At 51.4% G+C, this 19,660-nt stretch overlaps 1 protein-coding gene across 3 annotated transcripts in view; it reads left to right on the forward strand.

Annotated features, from left to right (window-relative positions):
• Mad1l1 (mitotic arrest deficient 1 like 1) overlaps positions 1–18,855 on the forward strand; it is a 309,793-nt gene extending 290,938 nt beyond the window's left edge. For 2 of the 3 annotated variants that reach the window (XM_063271650.1, XM_017598453.3), the window contains one exon: positions 18,293–18,846. In XM_063271650.1, the coding sequence (XP_063127720.1) occupies positions 18,293–18,451 (159 nt within the window). In that variant the 3' untranslated portion in view covers positions 18,452–18,846. Of the gene's footprint in view, positions 1–18,292 lie in introns of all 3 variants that reach the window. The other variant, NM_001109387.1, reaches the window with a different exon arrangement.
• Positions 18,856–19,660: the final 805 nt, after the last annotated feature.

The following is a 19,660-nucleotide window of genomic DNA, read 5'->3' on the forward strand; positions in this document are numbered from 1 at the left end:
CAAAAGTAGGCACTGCACTTCTCAGATCAGCAAAGACCAAGAGAGAGATGTTTGCAGCTTTGTTTTGGAAATTAGCTTCCCCTCTCCCTGAAGGTCGTGCACTCCACTAGAAAATTAACAATATTTTCCTAATCAAATGAAACTGCCTCTTCCTTGCAGGAAGGTTGTTGTGTCCAGCAGCTCGTTCATCTTGGAAGGCAGCAGCAACTATGCGGGGTCCTTGTTTTACTAAATAACCTCTCCTGTATGGCTGCCTCTCCACCTGTGGCCAAGTGCTAGTATTGAGGAGGAGGGGCCTGGTGCAACAGGTAGGGAGAGGCTTGCAACATTCTTGCCTACACTATCATGGCTGCCTGCTATCTCCATGGCACATATCTTCTGGTTTATTCTTCCTCATTAATGTTCTGTGTGCCCGATTATCTAGTTTCCCTTCCCCCTGGGTATGCCATCACTTAGTGGTCCTGCACAAGATGCTGTAGTTAAGAATAGCCCCCCATCCACACGCCTAAGCCAAGGAGGGCGTATACACAGCCAGCCAACTCCAAAAGGTCTTAGAATTCACCCTTGAGCCCGCACCTGGTGCCCACTAGCCCTCAAGCCAAGTGCTGGGCTAGTCCAGCACTGGTAAGGCACATGGACTCTTGAGTATTCAAAACTGCGACCCTAAAGAGTAAAGAATTGAGCCAGGCATATCAATACAAGCCAGCCATCCCAGCTGAGGCACGAGGACTTTGGGTTCTGGGCCAGCCTTGGCTATATGGTGATTGACTAACTCAAAAGCAGACTGCAGAGGTGGCTCTATGAGTAAAGTACTCATAGGACCTGAGTTCAACCCACAGCATCCATGGTTTAAAAAAAAGCCAGGCATGGCAACACATGCTTGTAATCTCAGCAAAGGAGAAGCAAAGGTGGGAGAACCTTTGACCAGACAACCCAGCCTGTTCAGTGAGCTCCAAGTCCCAGTGGTAGCACATACCCAGCCCTTAGGACGTGGAGGCAAGCAGATCTCTAGGAGTATAAGGCCATCCTGGGCTACATAGTGAGTTTCAGGCTAACCTGGGCTATATAGTGAGACCCTATCTTAGAAAACCACAGACCAAATAATAAATAAAATAATACCTATTGGGAGTAGAAGGCCGTGTCTGTGGGAGTGGATGGACAAATGCAGCATCGTCTGGTATAGACCGCCTTGCTACAGATGAAGTGAGTAATTTTTCCCAGAGCCATGTTTCATCTCTGTTGCTAAGTGAGGAGGGACACATCGAATTGCAATACTTTAGTCAAGGCTGGACCACATGTGACATAGACCCTCAAGGTCATGTGGCCTGATTATGTGGCTGAAAGTTCTCTGTAGGATGTTTGCACTGGGATTTTCCTAGAGCATGCTTTGTTATTGATGACACATTACTTCATGTGTGAGAAGACATTTGTGTGTATGCGCACGTGCACAAGCTGGAAGGGAAGATGTTGTCACTCTTATTGTAGAGTTCTGATTGAGCTAAGTCAGTGGGAGATCGGTGCCTTCTGTCCATGTATTTTCCTAGAGCAACAGAATGCCTCCTGTAAGGAACAAGTGTGGGAGACTGGGGGGATGGAAAGCACAAGGATCTGAGTTCAGACCCCGAAGTCCACCTTAAAAACAAACCAACAAAAACCAGGCATGATAGTGTGTATTTACACACCTAATGCAACAGAGGCAGAGACAGAGAAGGCCCTGGGGCTCTGGCTAGCCAAGTCACTGAGCCAGCCGCAGGCCTCACAGAAGACAGAGAACGCACACCTGAGGAAGGTATCCAGCCCTGACATCCGGCCTCCACACACTCCCAGCCTGTGCATCCCTGTGCTCACACCAAAAGGAAATCAAAGTAACAGGAGCTAGAGAGATGGCTCAGTAACTAAGAGCACTTGCTGTTCTTAGGGAGGACCTGAGTATGGTTCCCAGCACCGTATCAAGTGGCTCACAGCCTCCCCTGCCTTCAGCTCCAGGGGACCCAACATCCTCTTCTGGACCCCACAGTCACATGCACTCATGTTCACATATCCATATGGTGATATCTATGATCTTAGCTCACTCAGTGCACACACACACACACACACACACACACACACGCATACACACGCGTGCGCTTTAAAACTAAAATTTAAATTAAAAAAAAAAAGAATAAAGGCAGGTGTGGTGGCAACATATCTTAATTCCAGTGCTCAGAGGCAGAGGCAGGCAGCTCTTTTTATAGCTTGAGACTAGTCTAGCAAGGTCCGTGCCAGCCAGAACTACACATTGAGACAAAGCTTGGGGGGTATCATCAATGCCATCACCATTTTGCTGAGTTCGACCACATCTCCATGCTTGCATGGTATTATACACAGGAAATCAGTCCTTACAGTTAGGATAGCCTGCCTGTCAGTACCCCACACCCGTCTAGCCAGTCTGCTTATCTATTCGCTTGAACAGTCTCATTCCAGCTGGCCCTCACTTCCTAGACGTAGGAATTGATGTCTGAAGGGTCAGGTGACCTGCCCATAAGTCCACAGCTGTGGTCCTGGTAGATGTCAGGTATCCCAAGCATCCTTCCGTGGAGCTCCGTCTTCAGCCACTACTCCATGCAACTGTCTTATGGTACCAGGGGCTTCTGGCAGCATCTGGTGCATAGCTTCCTAAGGGCATCCTCCAGTGCCACAGGACAGCTGTATGCCAAGTGGGCAGCCAGTGCCTAGCCTACCACTGTGTCTGTCACTCAGCCCTCGCCCATCCACACTGCTCAGGGATATCCAGGAAGAGAAACAGAGCTTGCTAAATGGAAAAGGACAAACTCAGTTGGAAAAGAGACATGGTCTTCAACACCCTGGACAAGTAGGGAGGGTGATTTCCCTTTCCTGAGACAGATGACAACATCAGAGTCCACTCAAAAATCATTTCCTAAAGCAAATCACAGGATGGTACCTGCCGGATGTGAGATGATTTGTATTCTATTCTTGGGGCCAAGGAGCAAATTGACTGCAGAGCGTGCTTTGCGATTTCTTTTTTAAATGAACACCATCAATGAAACTGCAGCAGCGACAGCAACACATGGACCCTCCTGCTGCAAGACAGGGACAGAGACAGGCCCGGCACCACTCCAAAAGCAGACAGCACCTTCCTCATGCTGACCGAGGATACTGAACACCCCACCTTCAAACACTCTTTTCTATAGAGAACAAGACACTTCTACCCCCTGAGGTCTGAGGGGCTGGGACAGCTCCAGACCTGCAGGTACCACCTTCCAAGCTTCCTCCCAAGTCCCATCCTTCCCTCAGCTGCTTTCTTGCTGGTGGCTGTTTGGAGGACACCTGGTTCTAAAGACCTCTTGGATTCAGGTGGTCACTTCCTTCCATCCCATATCATTCTGTGGGTCTGGAGCACCCCTTCAGTGCATACAGTCTGTCAGTTGTAGAATCTTGGAGGAGAACGTGCTCCTGAAGTGGCATTAGCATCACCCATCCCAGTAGTGGTTTGTGACCTTCTGACCTCCCCATGAAGCTCTGCATAAATGAAAGGAGAGGTGACCCTGGTTGCTATTAGTGAAGTCCCAAGGCTGGCTGGACCCTGAGGATATGAAGTCTACTAGGCAAGTGATTAGCCTGGAAACGGGCTGGTTCTCATGGCATGACGGGGAGTGGGAGATGGACGAGTGCTGGACTGACCATTCACCAGATGACCATACATGTTGAGTTCTGAGCCAGCTGAGGCAGGGTGGCAAAGTCCCTGAGGCTGGCCAAGGTCAGACAGTGGCCTCTTGTGCACTGGAATTGTGTGCTTTTCATGTGACTGATCAGGGCTCACTTTTCATTAGGGCCCTGTCTCAAGTCAGCAAATCTACAAGAGGCTGAGAGTGCAGCCTGTCCCTGGAAGCAGAGCCCCTTTCCCACTGGTCACCTCCTGTGCCTATTGTGAGTCATTGTGCCCAGGGGCCTGCCCCACCTTATAGATAGGGCACAGGCTAGGGATGGTAGGTAAATGACCATGGTACTCCACCTGCTCATCAGCCAGCCATACATCATCTTCACAGTCCTGACAAGACCCTGGGCAACTGTTCTTTCCCCACACCTGAGTCTGTTCCTGACTTCCCTGAGGAAACTCTGAGACAGCTGGTGGAGCTCATCAGTGGCATCTTCTGTAGGGCCTATGAGCTGAGCCCCCCCATAGAGACTGAGAAAGTCCCTCAAAGAAGGTTTAACTCTGGTACCCCAATGCTGACCCTCAAGGAAAGGCCACATGGTAGCCTCAGGGAGGAGGGCTACGTGGGAGCTTCCTGGCTAAGACAGAGGTCTTTGATGCTGAGTCCCACTCATCAGACCTCAGGATCTTCTGTGGACACCCACCAAGAGTCCTGTGGTAGCCTCCCATCTGACACCCTCTCTGTCCTGTAAAGCACAAAGTCACAAGCCACCATGCTCCGTCAACCACAGACCTTTCTCACCGCTCACAGATATCGAAAGGCTGGGGTCGTGACAAACCTGTGTTCCCTGGGAGCATGACTCCATGTATGTCAAACTGGGTCAGCCCTGTAGGAGGCTTACTGTCGCCGGATGAAACAGACGCCTCTAAAATTGCTGGCTACTTTTTAAATCACCTTTTAATCCCAACAAAGACATAAATGGCTGTGAATAGTTTAGCAGGCTCTCCTGGCCACCCTCCCTCACACCACTCCCATTGACTGTGTGGGCTCAGTCCTCTTGCAAACAAACCAGACCTTTTCTGTGTTCCCCTCTCTCACCTACAGTCACTGAATGGCCCTGGCAAGAGGCTTCAGCTGTGCTGAGCTCAGCAGGAGGGAGCGGGCATATCAGTGTCATGAGGCCATGGCCTCTGGGTGGAAAATGACTTAGCTTCCCTCCTCTGTGAGCCCTGGCTGCATCCCAGCATAGTTTTGCTGGCGCTCTCCAAGAAGACTGGACCAGGACAAAGCCTGCCATTTCAAAAATGAGCCTGGAGCCCAGGTCTCCTCCCCAATCTTTGTTTTTGACTCCTTCATATTAGGACTCCCTGTAGGAGACGTGCACTTTGGCAGTGGGATGTTTTAATTGCCTCTCAGAATAGCTTACAATGAAGAACACTGCACTGTGACTAACCAATTGTATTTAAGGAAGCCCTGGCACAGTCAGAGGTGGGCCAGCTGATGGAGCCTGCCCACTCACAAAGCCATGGAGCTGCCGTGTGGCCATGTAGGCCCTGACCCCCTCTGGGCTTCCTGCCACAGTCCCCAGGGCCAGTTTCAACCAAGTGTTCCAGAGAAGGGAGTGTTACCCTGCAGCCTGAGTGTACATTCACAGTCAGATGGCCTCAGCCCCAAATGGAAGCAGCTATAAGCATGGCAACTAATGCTACTAGGCCCTCCACAGAAGCTCCACATCAGACACTCGTGAATGCTTGTAATAAAACAGCCAGGTCAGGGAGGGGACACTCTTCTTCACAGACCCTGCTTCCCTAAGCAGTCCAGCAACCATTTTTCATCCACCATCTCCGTGTAATGAGGCCTGACTAGCTTCCCCCTTGAGCCTCACATAGTCTTGCTTTCCCTTGGCCTTGGGGTTTTGAGCTAGCCAGCTCTCACCCAAAAGAGGGGGCTCTGAGTTGGTCCACAAACTAAGCCGTGGGAAGTGGTCATGGACACGTGACCTGCACATGTGCACATAGCATTTGACCCGTGGACCCTGCCCTATTTTATGGCATAGCCTAGAGGATCCTGGATGAGCCCTGCACTTTGGTTTTTTTTTTTTTTGTTTGTTTGTTTTTTTTTTTTTTTTTTTTCCGGAGCTGGGGACCGAACCCAGGGCCTTGCGCTTCCTAGGTAAGCGCTCTACCACTGAGCTAAATCCCCAGCCCCGAGCCCTGCACTTTCAAGGAACCCATGAGCAAAGGGAGAAGGGAGGCTCTGAGGCAGGATCCATTGCCACCTCCTGAGGGCACATGAGTGTTAGACATGTGGTAGAGATTGATTGGAAAGGACCAAGAGAGGATACTTTGATGGATCTCTCTGGCATGGAGGACACGTGTTCGTTCTCAGTCATTCCTGAAGGTGCTCACCTAGAGACAGATTAAGCTAGAGATGGCAAGGAACAGGTACCCAGTACCATAGGTCTTTTTCCAGCTACTGCGAGACAGTGATGCGGATCCTGAAGAGAGAGCAGAGCTGCCCCTGAGGGCCTTAACCCGGAAGGAAGCATGCCCACACAGGGCTTCAGCCAGAGGAAGCCAGGAGCCCACGTGGGAAGGGCTGCATGTGAATCCCAGAGTCTGTTGCCTCATCTCTCTTAATTACTGGCAGGGCAGTTGCTGAGTTGAACTGGAGCTGGAAAGCCTCAGTGAGTAATTACTGTCAGAAACACAAGATCTACAAAGCCGTAAGCTCACAGCTTGGTGATGTTACCGAGTCTAATTAAAAAACAAGAAAGAAAATTCTCTTTCATGATCGACTTTCAGGGTCAGTGAAAGATGAAAATCAAGGCAGCTTGTAGTTGATGCCAACAGCAAGGGTAAGTGAGCAGTCCACACAGAGACGGGCAGACATGCTAGGGTGGCCAGGGTCCCTGGGATATCGTCAGCCAGGAAGCACCCGTGACTCGCAGGCGGGCTGAATCACCTGACATATCTGTGCCCAAGATGAATACTATCTTTTGAGGTACTGGAACATTCCCTCCAGTCAGTCTCTACTGTAGGTGTTGGGGACGTCGGCTTTTATCAGAAGCCACTGCCCTGCCAGAGCCTCCAGCAGGCCTGCCTGTGTTGAGGCAGCAGGGCAGTGGTTTCCGGTAGCGTGGGTACCTTTGAACCTTAGACCTGAGCAGCCTCACTATTCTGGATTCCTCCATGGGCAGCACATCTCTGAAAACAGTTGCTGACTGGATGCCCCTGCTAGTGCCACCGGCCCATGTGGTGGGAACTAGATGGAAACCCATCAGTCCTCAGTGCAGCTAGCCCAAAAGCATCTGAACCAGAGGTGGAGTAACTCGGACTTTCCCACCTTCATCTTAAGGAGCCCACAGCTGGGAGGGAGGCCAGAAAGCTGCCTTGTTAGTCTGTCTGCTTGAGAACTCCCAGCAGAGGCTCTGGGTGAGTCTGAAGTAGGACAGAGCAGCCAAGTCCTGGGCCAGGCACCAGCAGGGTGTGTGTGAGGAACTTCCCGGCAGTATTCTGAGAAGCAAGCGGCCTGGCCCACTGGGGCCCACTCTGCCATGTGTCAGACTTGAGGCGAGTGAGGCACACAGTGAGGAGAGTGCATCCTCGCCCCTCCAAGTCTTCAGAGATTTACCTCTGAAAGTCGTGTCATTCACAGGATATTTTTAACCCAGAACCAACAAATCTGCCTTTTAGCATCAGCTGCAGCAACAGCCTGCACCTGCAGCTTTGAGAGCAGATGGTTGCCCGGCTGTCATCTATGTCCCTGGGCCCACCAGGATCCCTGAGCCACACCTGCCACATAGGAAGGGCAGCTGCCTTCAACGAGGCATGCAGAGCCACTGAGAGCACAGCTGCCCACGAAGCACTGGTCCTGAGAGGCCATCACAAACCAGAGAAGCCTAAACCTTGATCCTGGCCACTTTGCCAACACACAGTCAAGGCCTGATCCCCAGAGTACTCACCTGGCCTTCTTCACTCCTACCCCATCCCTGGGGGCAGAGCAGGCCTCAGCCCTCTTCCATTCAAGCTGAGTGTGGTACACCAGACCTCACCCTTACAACTGAATAAAGAAGACCCCCCCCATGGTGTAACATGGGACAAAGCACGCACTGTCAGCAGTTCCCTAGGCCACAGGTTCCCACTACAGAGCAGGCTGGCCATGTATGACCCAGAATGCCAGGTATGTGGTATGTCACATGGAGCAAATAGCAGGTCCCCAGGAAGAAAGCCAGTCATGGGTAGAGATAAGGCCTGCCCCAATATTTTCATGGTATAGAGTTTCCTCTTCAGCCTGTGTTTAGCTGCATGGTAACAGGAAGCAGGTGATGGGCTGGGCTATGAGCCCTGAGGTACACACTCTGCTAAGTCCCCAAACTCACAGGAGGCCTTCCCTTCCAGTGTGGACAGTTGGCAGCCAGGCTCTTATGTTAACCACTTTATGAAGACACGTTGCTCATGGCTGGGGATTCCACTGAGCTGTAGAGCACTTGTCCAGCAGGCACAAAGCTTGAGGTACCTTCCCAGCACAGACGGGAGTAGATGTTGATTCCAGTCTTCCACCATTGCTATCTTAGAGGGAGCTGCTAGGAATATTTTTCTATTCCTCTCCACATTTTTTAAATATGTTTTTGTTTATTATTACTGCATATACGCGGTGGGGCAGGGACTGCATGGCACAGTGCACATGTGGAAGTCAGAGGACAACTTCGTGCAGTGGGCTTTCTCCTCCTGCCTGTGTGGGTTCCAGGGATTGAACTCAGATGGTCAGGCTCCCGTGACAAGTGCCTTACTCACTGAGCCACCTTGCCAGCTCCACGATTTGTGTTTTGTTTTGGTGATTCTGGGACTTGAACCCCTGATCTTGGGTATGTGAGGCTTTGTGACTAGCCCTTGCTACCTCTTTTCCAAGACAGGGTCTCTGAACCAGAGCTCACAGCTCAGCTAGACAGGTTTCGAAGTTCTCTCATGCATCTATGGAGGGCTAGGGATATGGCTCAGATGGCAGAGTATTTTTGCCTAGAATGCACAAAGCCCTGGGTTTTGTCATAATACTACATAAACCTGGTATGCTGGTGCATGCCTACAATCCCAGTGCTCCAGAGTAGACAGGAAGATCAAGGCCTTCCCTAGCTACATATGGAGTTTAAGGCCAACCTGCACTCAATGAGACTCTTGTCTCAAAAAACTGTGTGTGTAGGTACACATACCTTCATGTGTCCTGGCACAGTGACATTGTTTAGAAAACACTGAGTTACATTTGTACCTTGGCCACAAACCTGAGAGGCAGCCTCAGGGTGAGCCACCACCATCCCTCCATTTGTTCCTGTTACTGTTTCATCCTTACTCTGCAATTCAAGCAGTGTTCGCTCCAGCTTTGCTCTTTTTCAGACCATGTGGGAATCCCGGGGTTGTAGATCTCCTTCCAAACTGTAGTCTCAGCCATTCACATGCTACAAAGCAGGAAGGCAGCTCGGATGTTGACTGGGCATGCACCAACTGTGCAGATTGTCTGGGGATACTGCGTCTTAGCAACGCACCTCGCAGCCAAAGAGGGCTTCCTCTGAGCCCATCTTCTCATCTCCATCTTGCAGCTGTCTCAATCTTCTCTCAATCTTTCCCTAGGTGATTCATGTTTCAGTGTTGTTATAAAAAGTATTGGCTTACACTTTTCATTTCTGTTTGATGATAGCATACAACACCCTAGGATGCCGCCTGCACAGAGGTGGTATTCAGGCATCTCCATCTTCTCTAGTGTGTGAGAGAAGCATTCACTCCTGCCCCTCAGGGATGGGTTCCACCATGTGCTGTTCACATGCATTCCTTGTCCATTTCTACTGTGCAGAAAAATATATGTTGGGAAAGTGGCTCACTAGATAAGAACACTTGCTGTAGCTGCAAGGACTTACATTTGAGACCCACAGCCTACATAAGAAGCCAGGTAGAGCAGCTCACACTTGTCCCTGAGCACTGGGGAGGCAGGCAACAGTAGGTCTTTCTGGGCAGCCACGTTCCAGACTAGTGAGAGACCCTGTCTCAGTGATGAAGGTGGATGACTCCTGAGGATGACAGCTAAGGTTGTCCTCTGGTCTCCATGCAGACACACATACACCTGAGCAAGCACACACACACATACACACACATACAAACATGAAATGTATGTTACTTGTGCACTATATATATTTGCTTTGAAGTGAGTGTGCGGTTTCTTTTTCATGGGTAATAGTTGAGTCACCCTGAGTCTCCAGGACCAAGCATCCTTGTATTTTCAGAGAAGCCTGAGTAGGTCATTGTTTGGAATGGACAGGCTCAAGAGGCAGATGCTTGTTCCCAGCAGGTTACTCTACCTGGGGAAGTCTAGAGACTTTAGGAGGTAGGGCCTTGCTAGAGGAAACAGGTCATTAGGTGTGTGTCCTTTAGTGCTGTATGGTTGGTATCCTGGTTGGCCCCAGTATTCCCCTTCTCAGCTCCTGCCATGATTGACTGAGAAACTGTAAGGAAAAGAAATCATCTTTCAGTACAGCTACATAATGTGACGGATGTGGAGGGGGAGGGGCTGGGGAGATTGCTCAGTTGGTAAAAGGCTTGCCTTGCAAGCATGAAGACCTAGTTTGACCCCCAGAAGCATATATTTTAAAAAACCACATGTTGGGGCTCAGGCTTCTACCCCTGTGCTGAGGAGACAGAGACAAAAGGATCCCTGTGGCTCATGCCAGCCAGACCAGTGGGTACCAAGCCAGAGAGAACATCTCAGAAAATAAAATTGAAGGCGGACTGTACATGGAATAACACCCAAGGTTGACCTCTGGCCTTCACATGTGTGAGCATACATGTGCAAAGGGAGCTACACAAGTGAGCCACACAGTTGTAAGGTAGACTTTGCACTACACGATAAGACCTGAGTTTCAGCCATGCCCTTTGGGAACTTTGTGTCGCCAGAGGGTCCTTGTTTTATAGTTTGTACCTTTTCCTTACAATGTCTTCAGATTTTGATTTCATAGCAGATCTCGGTGGGGTTCAGACAGTTTTTAAAAAATTGTCTATGTAAGCGGCTAGAGGTGTGGCTAGGCAGTAGAGTGCCTAGAATCTTCCTTGAGCCTGGAGTGGCTTGGGAGGAGTGTGGTTACTGTTATGCACAAGGCCCTGGGTTCCATCCTCAGAAATGCAGAATGGATAAGTGGATGGGTGAGTGGGTGGATTGATGAATGGTCAGTTTATAGTGTAGATCAGCTTAGAAGTCAGGCTTGGGGGTTGGGGATTTAGCTCAGTGGTAGCCCTGGGTTCGGTCCCCAGCTCCGGAAAAAAAAAAAGAAAAAGAAAAAGAAAAAAGAGAAATCAGGCTTGTATGCCTTGTGTGTTTGAAGACCCTTCAAGGTTATTATCCCACAGTTTGTCGAGTTCAGAGTAGACGATCCACTGTTTTTGCACCCTGTGGTGGTTTGAATATGCTTAGCCCAGGGAGTGGCACTATTTGGAGGTGTGGCCTTGTTGGAGTCGGTGTGTCACCGTGGGCATAGGCTTTAAGACCTCATCTTAGCTGCCTGGAAGCCAGTATTTTGCTAACTGCCTTTGGAACAAGATGTAGAACTCTCAGCTCCGCCTGCACCATGCCTGCCGGCATGCTTCCATGTCCCCGCCTTGATGACAATGGCTTGAACCTCTGAACCTGTGAGCCAGCCCCAATGAAACGTTATCTTTATGAGAGTTGCCTTGGTCATGGTGTCCGCTCACAGCAGTGAAACCCTAACCAACACACACACATATGCACACGTACACGCACATGCACACCTCATCTCCTTGCCATCATTGTTTTCGGGAGAAATAGGCTGTCATCTTTATCTTCATTTCTCCTTAGGGAAAGCATTTCTGCCTCTGTTGGCTGCTCGGAGCCTAAAGGTGAGCAAGTTGGAGGTGTGTGCTTTGTTGCTGTTTTCTTCTTGCCTTTTTTGGAGTGTATTGGGCTTCTTGGATCTTTTGGTTTAGGCTTGTCCTTCCATTGTCCAAATGTGGGTGTGATTTCCTCAAGAATCTTTCCATCCCCCACGTCAGTTACACATCAGTGGAAACAGCTCACAGTGACCAGTTCTGAAGTTCAGGATGTGAGGAGGGTACAGGCCCTTACACAAAGCCAGGAGTGGTTCCTTGGTAGCTGCGGTCTGGGAGCCTGTCAGTTCTCTGTCATTCTATAGTACACACGGTGCTGCTCATTTCCTCTGAGCTCTGGAAGCAGAGAGAGAACCCAGCAACACCCGTCAGAGCTGAGTGTGAGGTAACAGAGAAACCTCCCAGCATGTGTACCATGCAGCAGTCTGAAGCAGATCCCACTGAAGGGAGGGTGGGGACGGACTGGACTGTGTTATCTGGATGTGGGTTGTTGAGAGCTGTTTCACAGGCACCAGCTCACTCTGACCTCTCCTTTGGGACTCTCAATATCGTGACGCCCTGTCATGTGACCCAGTCATGTTATCCATAGATGGGTGGGTGATTTCTCCTTTGTTGTTTTGGGTATCTCCTCCCACGGCATCTTTGAGATTACTTGTCCTCTCAGGGCAGTGTCTGGCCTGCTCTAGTGCCTCCCACTGCTCGTCCTGTTTCATGGCGCCATGCTCACTGTGGGGTTGGCTGGGCACTGTCTCATGCTTTTGGTCACTTGGTGGGAAGTAATGGTGAGTTAATGTTACCTGTTACGGATGTCCACTGGTCCCCACTTCTTTTCTCTGTGAGCCATGCATTCCTGATTCTCTGTGTAACCAGCTGACCATCAGTGGGTATTGACTCTCTCCTGGTCCGGGTCTGACTTCTTTAGATTACAGTAAATATTATTGGCTTCGCAGTAGAGTTGCCTGGAAGCAGTTTGAACCTTAGGGACCTTAGTTTAAGATTTGTGAGGTGGGACCCAACTGTAGGGACTCCTTCTGCCCTGCCACTGATGTCAGACCCTTTCTGATGTGGCTCCTGAGTCCCCAAGAGCTGTCCTGGGCCTGGGAGAGAGGGAAATTCTCAGCTCTTGGAGCTACAAGTGCTAGCTGGGATCTCTCTGGTCTTTTAGTTTGTCCTGGTCAGGTAGTTTTTTACACCAGGTGCCCATCAGCATCCAACAGAAGAAAGCACGATTGAAGTCATCTCCCCTCCCACGTCAGTCCTCTGCCCTGTGACCTCAGGCCACACGTTTCTGTCCTTTGCCCCCTTAGGTCCTTGACTTGAAAACTGTGCTTCATAGTTTTGAGTTTGCAGCGTCTTTTCACATGTGTGTTCGTATGAGTGACTGTACGCATGAGTACACGTGTGGTGGGGTACAGGAGTGCATGTGCACCAGGGGGGCATTCTCTCAATGCATTTCACTTCTGTCTTCATTTGTTTAGTTATGGGGTGGGGCACATGCACGGCATTGGTGGGGCCAGAGGAAAGTCAGTTCAGTGTTTCTACTATGTGAGTCTAAAGGATCAAACTCAGGTCATCCATCAGTTCCATGCAAGCACCTACACCCGCTGAGCCCTCTGGCCAGCTCCTCCCACCATACCCACCATCTTTTGAGGCAGGGTCTCTCAGTGAGGCTGGGGCTTATTGGCTCAGCTAGGCTGGCTGGAATCTGCCTGTCTCCACCTCTCCTAGAGACAGGGTTACGGATGTGTCATCCCTGACCTTAGAACAGGGTTACAGATGTGTGCTGCCATGCCTGGCTTTAGAAACATACTAGAGATCTGTACTTGAATCCTCGTGTGTACTATGGGCTCTTTACCCACCAAGCCACTTCCTATCTCTGTGTCTTATTTGGACTATTTTACATGTAAGGGACTCAATTCTGATACATTGCCTTGACTGGGAGTGCTACATGGGATTGGATCCTCTAAGTCACTATGGCCCCCAGCAAAGGGCCAAGGCAGCAATCCCTTGGAAATCAGTGTTTACACGCTGGTCATGCAGCAAGTAAGAGTGGCATCTGGGGTTACATCTCACCAGGTGATGTCCGTAGTCTAAGTATGGTGACTCTAGGAAAAGCCACTCTCAGAGACCCGTGCCATGTAGGTGGCAGACAGACCAGTGAGGAGACCAGCCTGATTGTTCTGTCTCCCAGCCCTTGGCAAGATGGCTAAGGCCTTGGAGCAGAGCAGCCTGGATGCCCTGGCTCTCCCAAGCTCCAGTGGAAGCTGTAGAAGAGTGACTTCCCCCGCCTTCCCCTTTCCTCAGGGCACCAGCTGAATTGCACACCCTCCTGCCCACTCTTGTTTTCCTCTCTGGCCCACTTCCCCAGTATGTCCTGGCCCCCATGCCTCTGGGCACATAGGGAACCTGAGAAGGAAGAGTCAGGGCTCACTTGTCTGCCCTGCTGGGTGAGACCCCATGGGCTGTCCCTGCCCTGTACCCTCCAATCCCTCCCAAAGCTACAGGAGCAGCTGTGGAACTCTGAAGCAGACCGCAAGCCGGGGGGATGCAGTGCTCATAAATAGAAAGCATCCAATAATAATAATTGTGTGTTTGCGAATCATTAGAGGCTGCAAGGCCCAGCCCCCCCAACACACACACACACACACACACACACACACACACACACACACACACACACAGAGCTCCAGAGGGAAAGGTCACCCCTAGCTAGCATAGTAAATTCCTTTCACGCTTTGTCATTAGCCCATGGATACTTTCCTTGACGTAGTTCAGCAGGGACACAAAGCAAGCCACATAGACAGTTTCTACTCTTAGAACTCCATGTAGGACCGTCATTTTCAGCTCTGCTCTCATCATCCTGAACCAGTGGCTGCCAATTCCTCCTGGGGTCTGGCAACTTGGGGCACAGGAAGAAGACCGAAGCCTGATCATGCTGGATGCCAGCTATCGGCTATGCCAGCTGCACTGGCACAGCTCTTCTGATGAGCTAGGGGGGAGGAAGCTCTGGTGGGTAAAGGAGGGAGGGACTTGGGGTAGGTGTAAAGTGACTGTCATGAAGAGGGTTCCCTGGGCTGAGCTATTGAAGTAGTTTGTTGTCTCTACCACTCAGCAGCACAGGCTCACAAGGCCTGCATACTGCACTCTCTGATAGTGTGAGGCTGGGTGGGGATGGCAGCCACTGTAGTGTCAGTGGAGAGGGACAGACCCAGGTCTAGATGCTGAGTGGGAAGACCATGAAGGGTACCATGTTCCTTGGCCTGAACAGCATGGGACTCACCCAGTGCTGGCTCATGGTCCTTAGTATCCTTCTGGCTGTGTTCCCAGATACCCCAACATCCCTATCTGGATCTCCTTGGCTTCACACATACAAGTCACGTCCCCTGCCCAAATTTAGCCCTGCAGTCCTCGGGAACAGCCCCCTGCTGGAGGCGGAGGCATGGGTCAAAGTGCAGAGGCTGGCAGCTGTCTGCAGCGGGTATCTTCATCTCTTGCGCTGGTCCCACAGTGCTATTGGCCTGTCCCCAGCACAGAGGGAGAGGGAGCTAGAGACGGCACATGCACGTAGCCCATAAATATTTCTAACCACAGCCAGCACGTCTGACTGGGCAATTTGCTTTTTAAAAAATTGCGCTCTAATTTTAAGTGAACAGCCCCTAATTATGGTGATTTGCAGGCACCTGGGGACCGGGTGGCATTTGAACACGGCAAAGCGGTACAGGGACTGATTGGCGGGGTGTCATTCAATCCGCACATGCTGATAAGCCAGGACCACTTCCCTGGGTGGGTCTGCACGAGGAGGTGAGCCTACCCGAGCCGAGGCAGGCAGGGTGACCAGAGGAGCCAAGTTGAGAGAGTGGGCAGAGGGACTGTGGAAGGGCCTAATTGGGCCATGCCCAACTTGTGGTACAAACCTCAGACTTGGTTTTGTTTGAGACTTGTAAGGAGAGACATTTCCTGCCCTCCCTCCAACCTCCAGAGGGACCTGCCAGGACTTGTACTGGCCACAGAGAGACTCCGTGAGCAGATAGCCAATGGGGTTGGAGTGTATTTTATGTGGCCTCTTTAGTTCTTGCCTATTTATCAGGATAGGAGAGTGGTGCTGGCAGCTGAAACAGGTCTCTTTCAAATAAAGAATGGGTGTAGTGGCCTCTCACCTGAGCTACTTGGAACACAGAGACAGGAGGACCATAGTTCAAGGCCAGTCTGGGCAACTTAGTGAGATCTTCTCCCAACATAAAACAAGAGGACTGAGGTGTGGCTCAGTGGTAGAGCCCCTGCCTAGAATCCCCAGTGAGGGGCTGGGGCGTGGCTCAGTGGTAGAGCCCCTGCCTAGAATCCCCCAGTGAGGGACTTGGGTGTGGCTCAGTGGTAGAGCCCCTGCCTAGAATCCCCAGTGAGGGGCTGGGGCGTGGCTCAGTGGTAGAGCCCCTGCCTAGAATCCCCCAGTGAGGGGCCAGGGCGTGGCTCAGTGGTAGACAACCTGACTACAGGATTGGAAGTACAGCTTGATGTTGGGGTACTTACCAAACCTGTAAAGTTCCATTTCTATAGTAACACAGTTAAACAGACATACACATGTCTGGGGAGGGGCAAGGGAGACATGACACCTAGAAGTTCCTGTTGAGGGTACCCAGAACATGGGAGTGCCAGGACATGAAAGAACCCTGGAGGTTCTCCTCCCACCCTATTCCTACCCCCACCCAGCCAGCCTGTTCCTTCCCAAACAGCTGCCTCAGAGTCAGCCCCTCTGACATTTCGGGAAAAACATTGCGAGTCGAGAGCAGAAGGGAGAAATGAAAGGATTTTCTCGAGAAAAGGTCAGAGTGGTTTCTCTTATTTTTGTTTAAAGATGGTTTGTGTTGAACTATGACAAGGCTAAATGTATTAAGGGCCATGGGAACAGGCTGGGGGGTCTGCCTATGTGAGAAAACAGGAGGAAAACCCAGGTAACAAGCAAGACAGGAGACAGCTTGGGGAAGCAGTGAGGTAGAGCCTCCCATTCCGTGATGGCCCACGAGGGATGGGGTGAAACGGGGTGTGGGGGCCTCAGCAGCTGCAGTCTCCCCAGGTCCCCTCTTGCTCATGCTAGGGAGACAGTGGCAGTCATGGACTCCAGGACCCAAGGGAGCAGCCTGGCCATCTGTGTGGCTCCAGGGAGTAGGGTCACCTGCAGAGCCCCTGGCAGGGTGGACTTTTCAAAACAAACTCCTCATGCCTTGGGCCATGCATCCTGGTTCTCATTAGCACATCCACTGTGCATTATTCATTGGCACAGGCTATTCACAGAGAAACACTGTCCCCAAAGCAGGGCTCCCTGCTCTCTCACCGTGGTACACAGCACCTGCCTCCTGCCTCTGCCATGTTGTCTATACAGATGCCTCATGCCAATGGCACCACATAAACAGCCTACTATGCTCAAAGTTTCTTGAGCTTGTCCCTTTTCACGGCTGAATTATCTATTTACATATGTGTAGCTAAACTGCAATTTGTGTATTCCTGCATCCCTGTAGGCCATTATGCAGCTTGTCACTGTGGACATTGGTATGTGCCCCTGCCTGTAGATGTATGTTTAGTTGGCCTGGGTGCACACTGGGTACCAGTAGATCACATGGTCATGCTGAGGAATTGTGAGACTTTTCCACAGTAGCGGAACTTCCTGTCAGAGATGCACTGGTGTTCTGATTTCTTCTCATCCTTTCTGATGCCTGCCTTTCTTCAGATGGCTGTCAGGCTCTGGCCTGACTCATATCCGCTGGCAACCCCATAAACCCATTTGGTTTTTTTTTTTTTTGGACCCCCTTGCTTCTTCCTTGGAGAACCAACCAGTCTGACCTCTGCTCTGCTCCTAATTGGGCCCTCTGTCTTTCTGTGGCAGAGTAGGAAGGGCTTTAGATTTACTGGACACTAGTCCTATATCAGACCTGAGGTTTGGGCATGGTCCTATGTGAAATTATGACTTCTTGCCTTACCTCGCAAGCAGCGCTTTTCTCTCCTACCCAAGAGGTCCTTCTATATTTTGGGTCACTACAGTATGGCTGGGCCAATTGGCAGGGGAGGCCCCAAGATAAGTGAAGGTTGGGGAAGGAAGGATGACAGGAAGGCCCAGGGGCTTCATCTGCTTCTCCCAGCCCAGCCTGCATAGTGACAGGGTAGCCTGCCCAGACAGCCAGGTAACCTGGGCAGACCCAGAGAAACTGCACTATGCCCCACTGCAGCTGCGCGCCTGTCTGCAAGCTCCACTCCCACCTCCCATCACAGCAATCGTGAGCCAGTGTGTCCTCCCTTCAGTTAATAGTGACATAAGAAAGTGGGACAGGAACTAGTCTGAGCTTCAGAGGTCACCCTGCTAGGGTGACACCAGCATCTTGTCTTCACAGTCTGGAAGACGCTCTGGACTTGCTTCACCTCACCAGGTCAAGCGAGTAACAGCTGCAGATTCCAGCTACTGAAATGGAGGTCCCCAAGAATTGTAGCCTGTTGTAGTTGGGATAGCCATGAGGCAGGACTGGCTCCCTGCTGTGAATCTCAGCTTCCTCTGCTGATGACCTTGAACTTTGCCTCAGTGGGCAGTGCAAGCCCACTGAGTGCAAGAAGCAAGCCAGTGGCCCTGGAGCCCAGGCTCCACTCTAGTGCCAGGCAGCACAGCCTTCCCTGTCCCTTACCCCCTCCACTGGGGAGCATATGAGGACAGAGGACAGATACTTGTCCAGTAGCCACTTCTGACCTCCTCTCTCTTCTCTCCTCCTGCAGGCCACAGGACCCTCGGGCTCCAAAATGCAGCTGCTGGAGACGGAGTTCTCCCGTTCAGTGCCTGAGCTCATTGAGCTGCACCTGCTGCAGCAGGACAGCATCCCTGCCTTCCTCAGCGCGCTCACCATAGAGCTGTTCAGCCGCCAGACCTCTGTCTAGCCTCTTCCCATGAGCATCCACGCCTACAGCCACTGGACCTCGGCCTAGCCTATACCTGCAGCGTCTCACATGCAACCCTCAGACCTTGGCCTAGCTCTTGGTCTTCCAGACAGTTACCCACATGTCCCCAAACCCCTTTGCTACCCATAGCTGCATCATGTCACAAACACCATTCTTGTCCCTGGCCAGCAGGAGCAAGCTGCTGGGGATGACCAAGCCAGATCACACCCCACCATTCTCCTCTCCTCCCCACCCCATCGAGTTCTAGGGCTGTACTGTCCCAAGGTGTGCCCGTACCGGCCCATGTGCTGGTTGCTTATGTCACTTTGGTGGCCAGACTGTGGCCTGCGTCCACAGTCCCAGCCTGATGAAATAAAGTGCTACATTTATCTTCCCTCCCGGGACTGTGGCCAAGGCTGTTCAGGCCTCACCACTGTGCTATGCTTCCCAACACCTGGCAGGTCTGTTCATACACGCAGCCGAAAGGGACAGGCAGATGGGGTTGGAATGCTAGTGTCCCATCCCTCTGAGCCTGGGTGTCTCATTCCCTGCCTTGGTTTCTTCCCTGCCTGCCCCTCCCCAAACCCCCGTGCGAGGCCTCTGAGTCCAGTGGGTGAGCCTCCCTTGCTAGCTCCCCCTGCAAGGGGCCTCACCAAGCCCAGCCATCCATACCACTGCAAGTGTCCTGATTAACAGGTTTTCTTAGGCAGAGGTGGAGAGGTGAGGGCCTGAGTTGGGGATGTATGTGTCTGGGCACCTGATCATGTGTCCCTCATGTGTTGATGACCTGTCACCTGAGTGTATCATAGCCTCCTCACATGCCTTCAAGAAAATGGAAGTGAGACAGCCTGCTGGGAACGCTCAGGCTTGGGCCAGAGAAAATTTTACTTGTGGCAGCCCCAGGCTTACACCAGCTCGTCACTGGGCCCCCACTGATAAATGGGTCTTAAGCTGCTAATGACTCACTTTAAGGGATTAGTGGCATGGTGACAAGCGTCACAGCCAGGAGGTAACAGGATTTGCTATGTCCAGGCCTCCAGCTCCCCTACCAGGGGACCCCTGCTGCCCCCACCTCCTCCCATCGAGCTCAGCTGGAGCAACTAGTTCTGCCATGACTGAGTTCTTTATTGCCTTGTCCTTTGTTGCCTGGTGCAAGGCCCTCTGGGATATACAGATTGTGGGTATTTCTCCAGCTCCTGGCCCATCCCA

Source organism: Rattus norvegicus, chromosome 12 (assembly GCF_036323735.1).
Source record: "Rattus norvegicus strain BN/NHsdMcwi chromosome 12, GRCr8, whole genome shotgun sequence".
In the NCBI taxonomy this organism is placed as follows: Eukaryota; Metazoa; Chordata; class Mammalia; order Rodentia; family Muridae; genus Rattus; species Rattus norvegicus.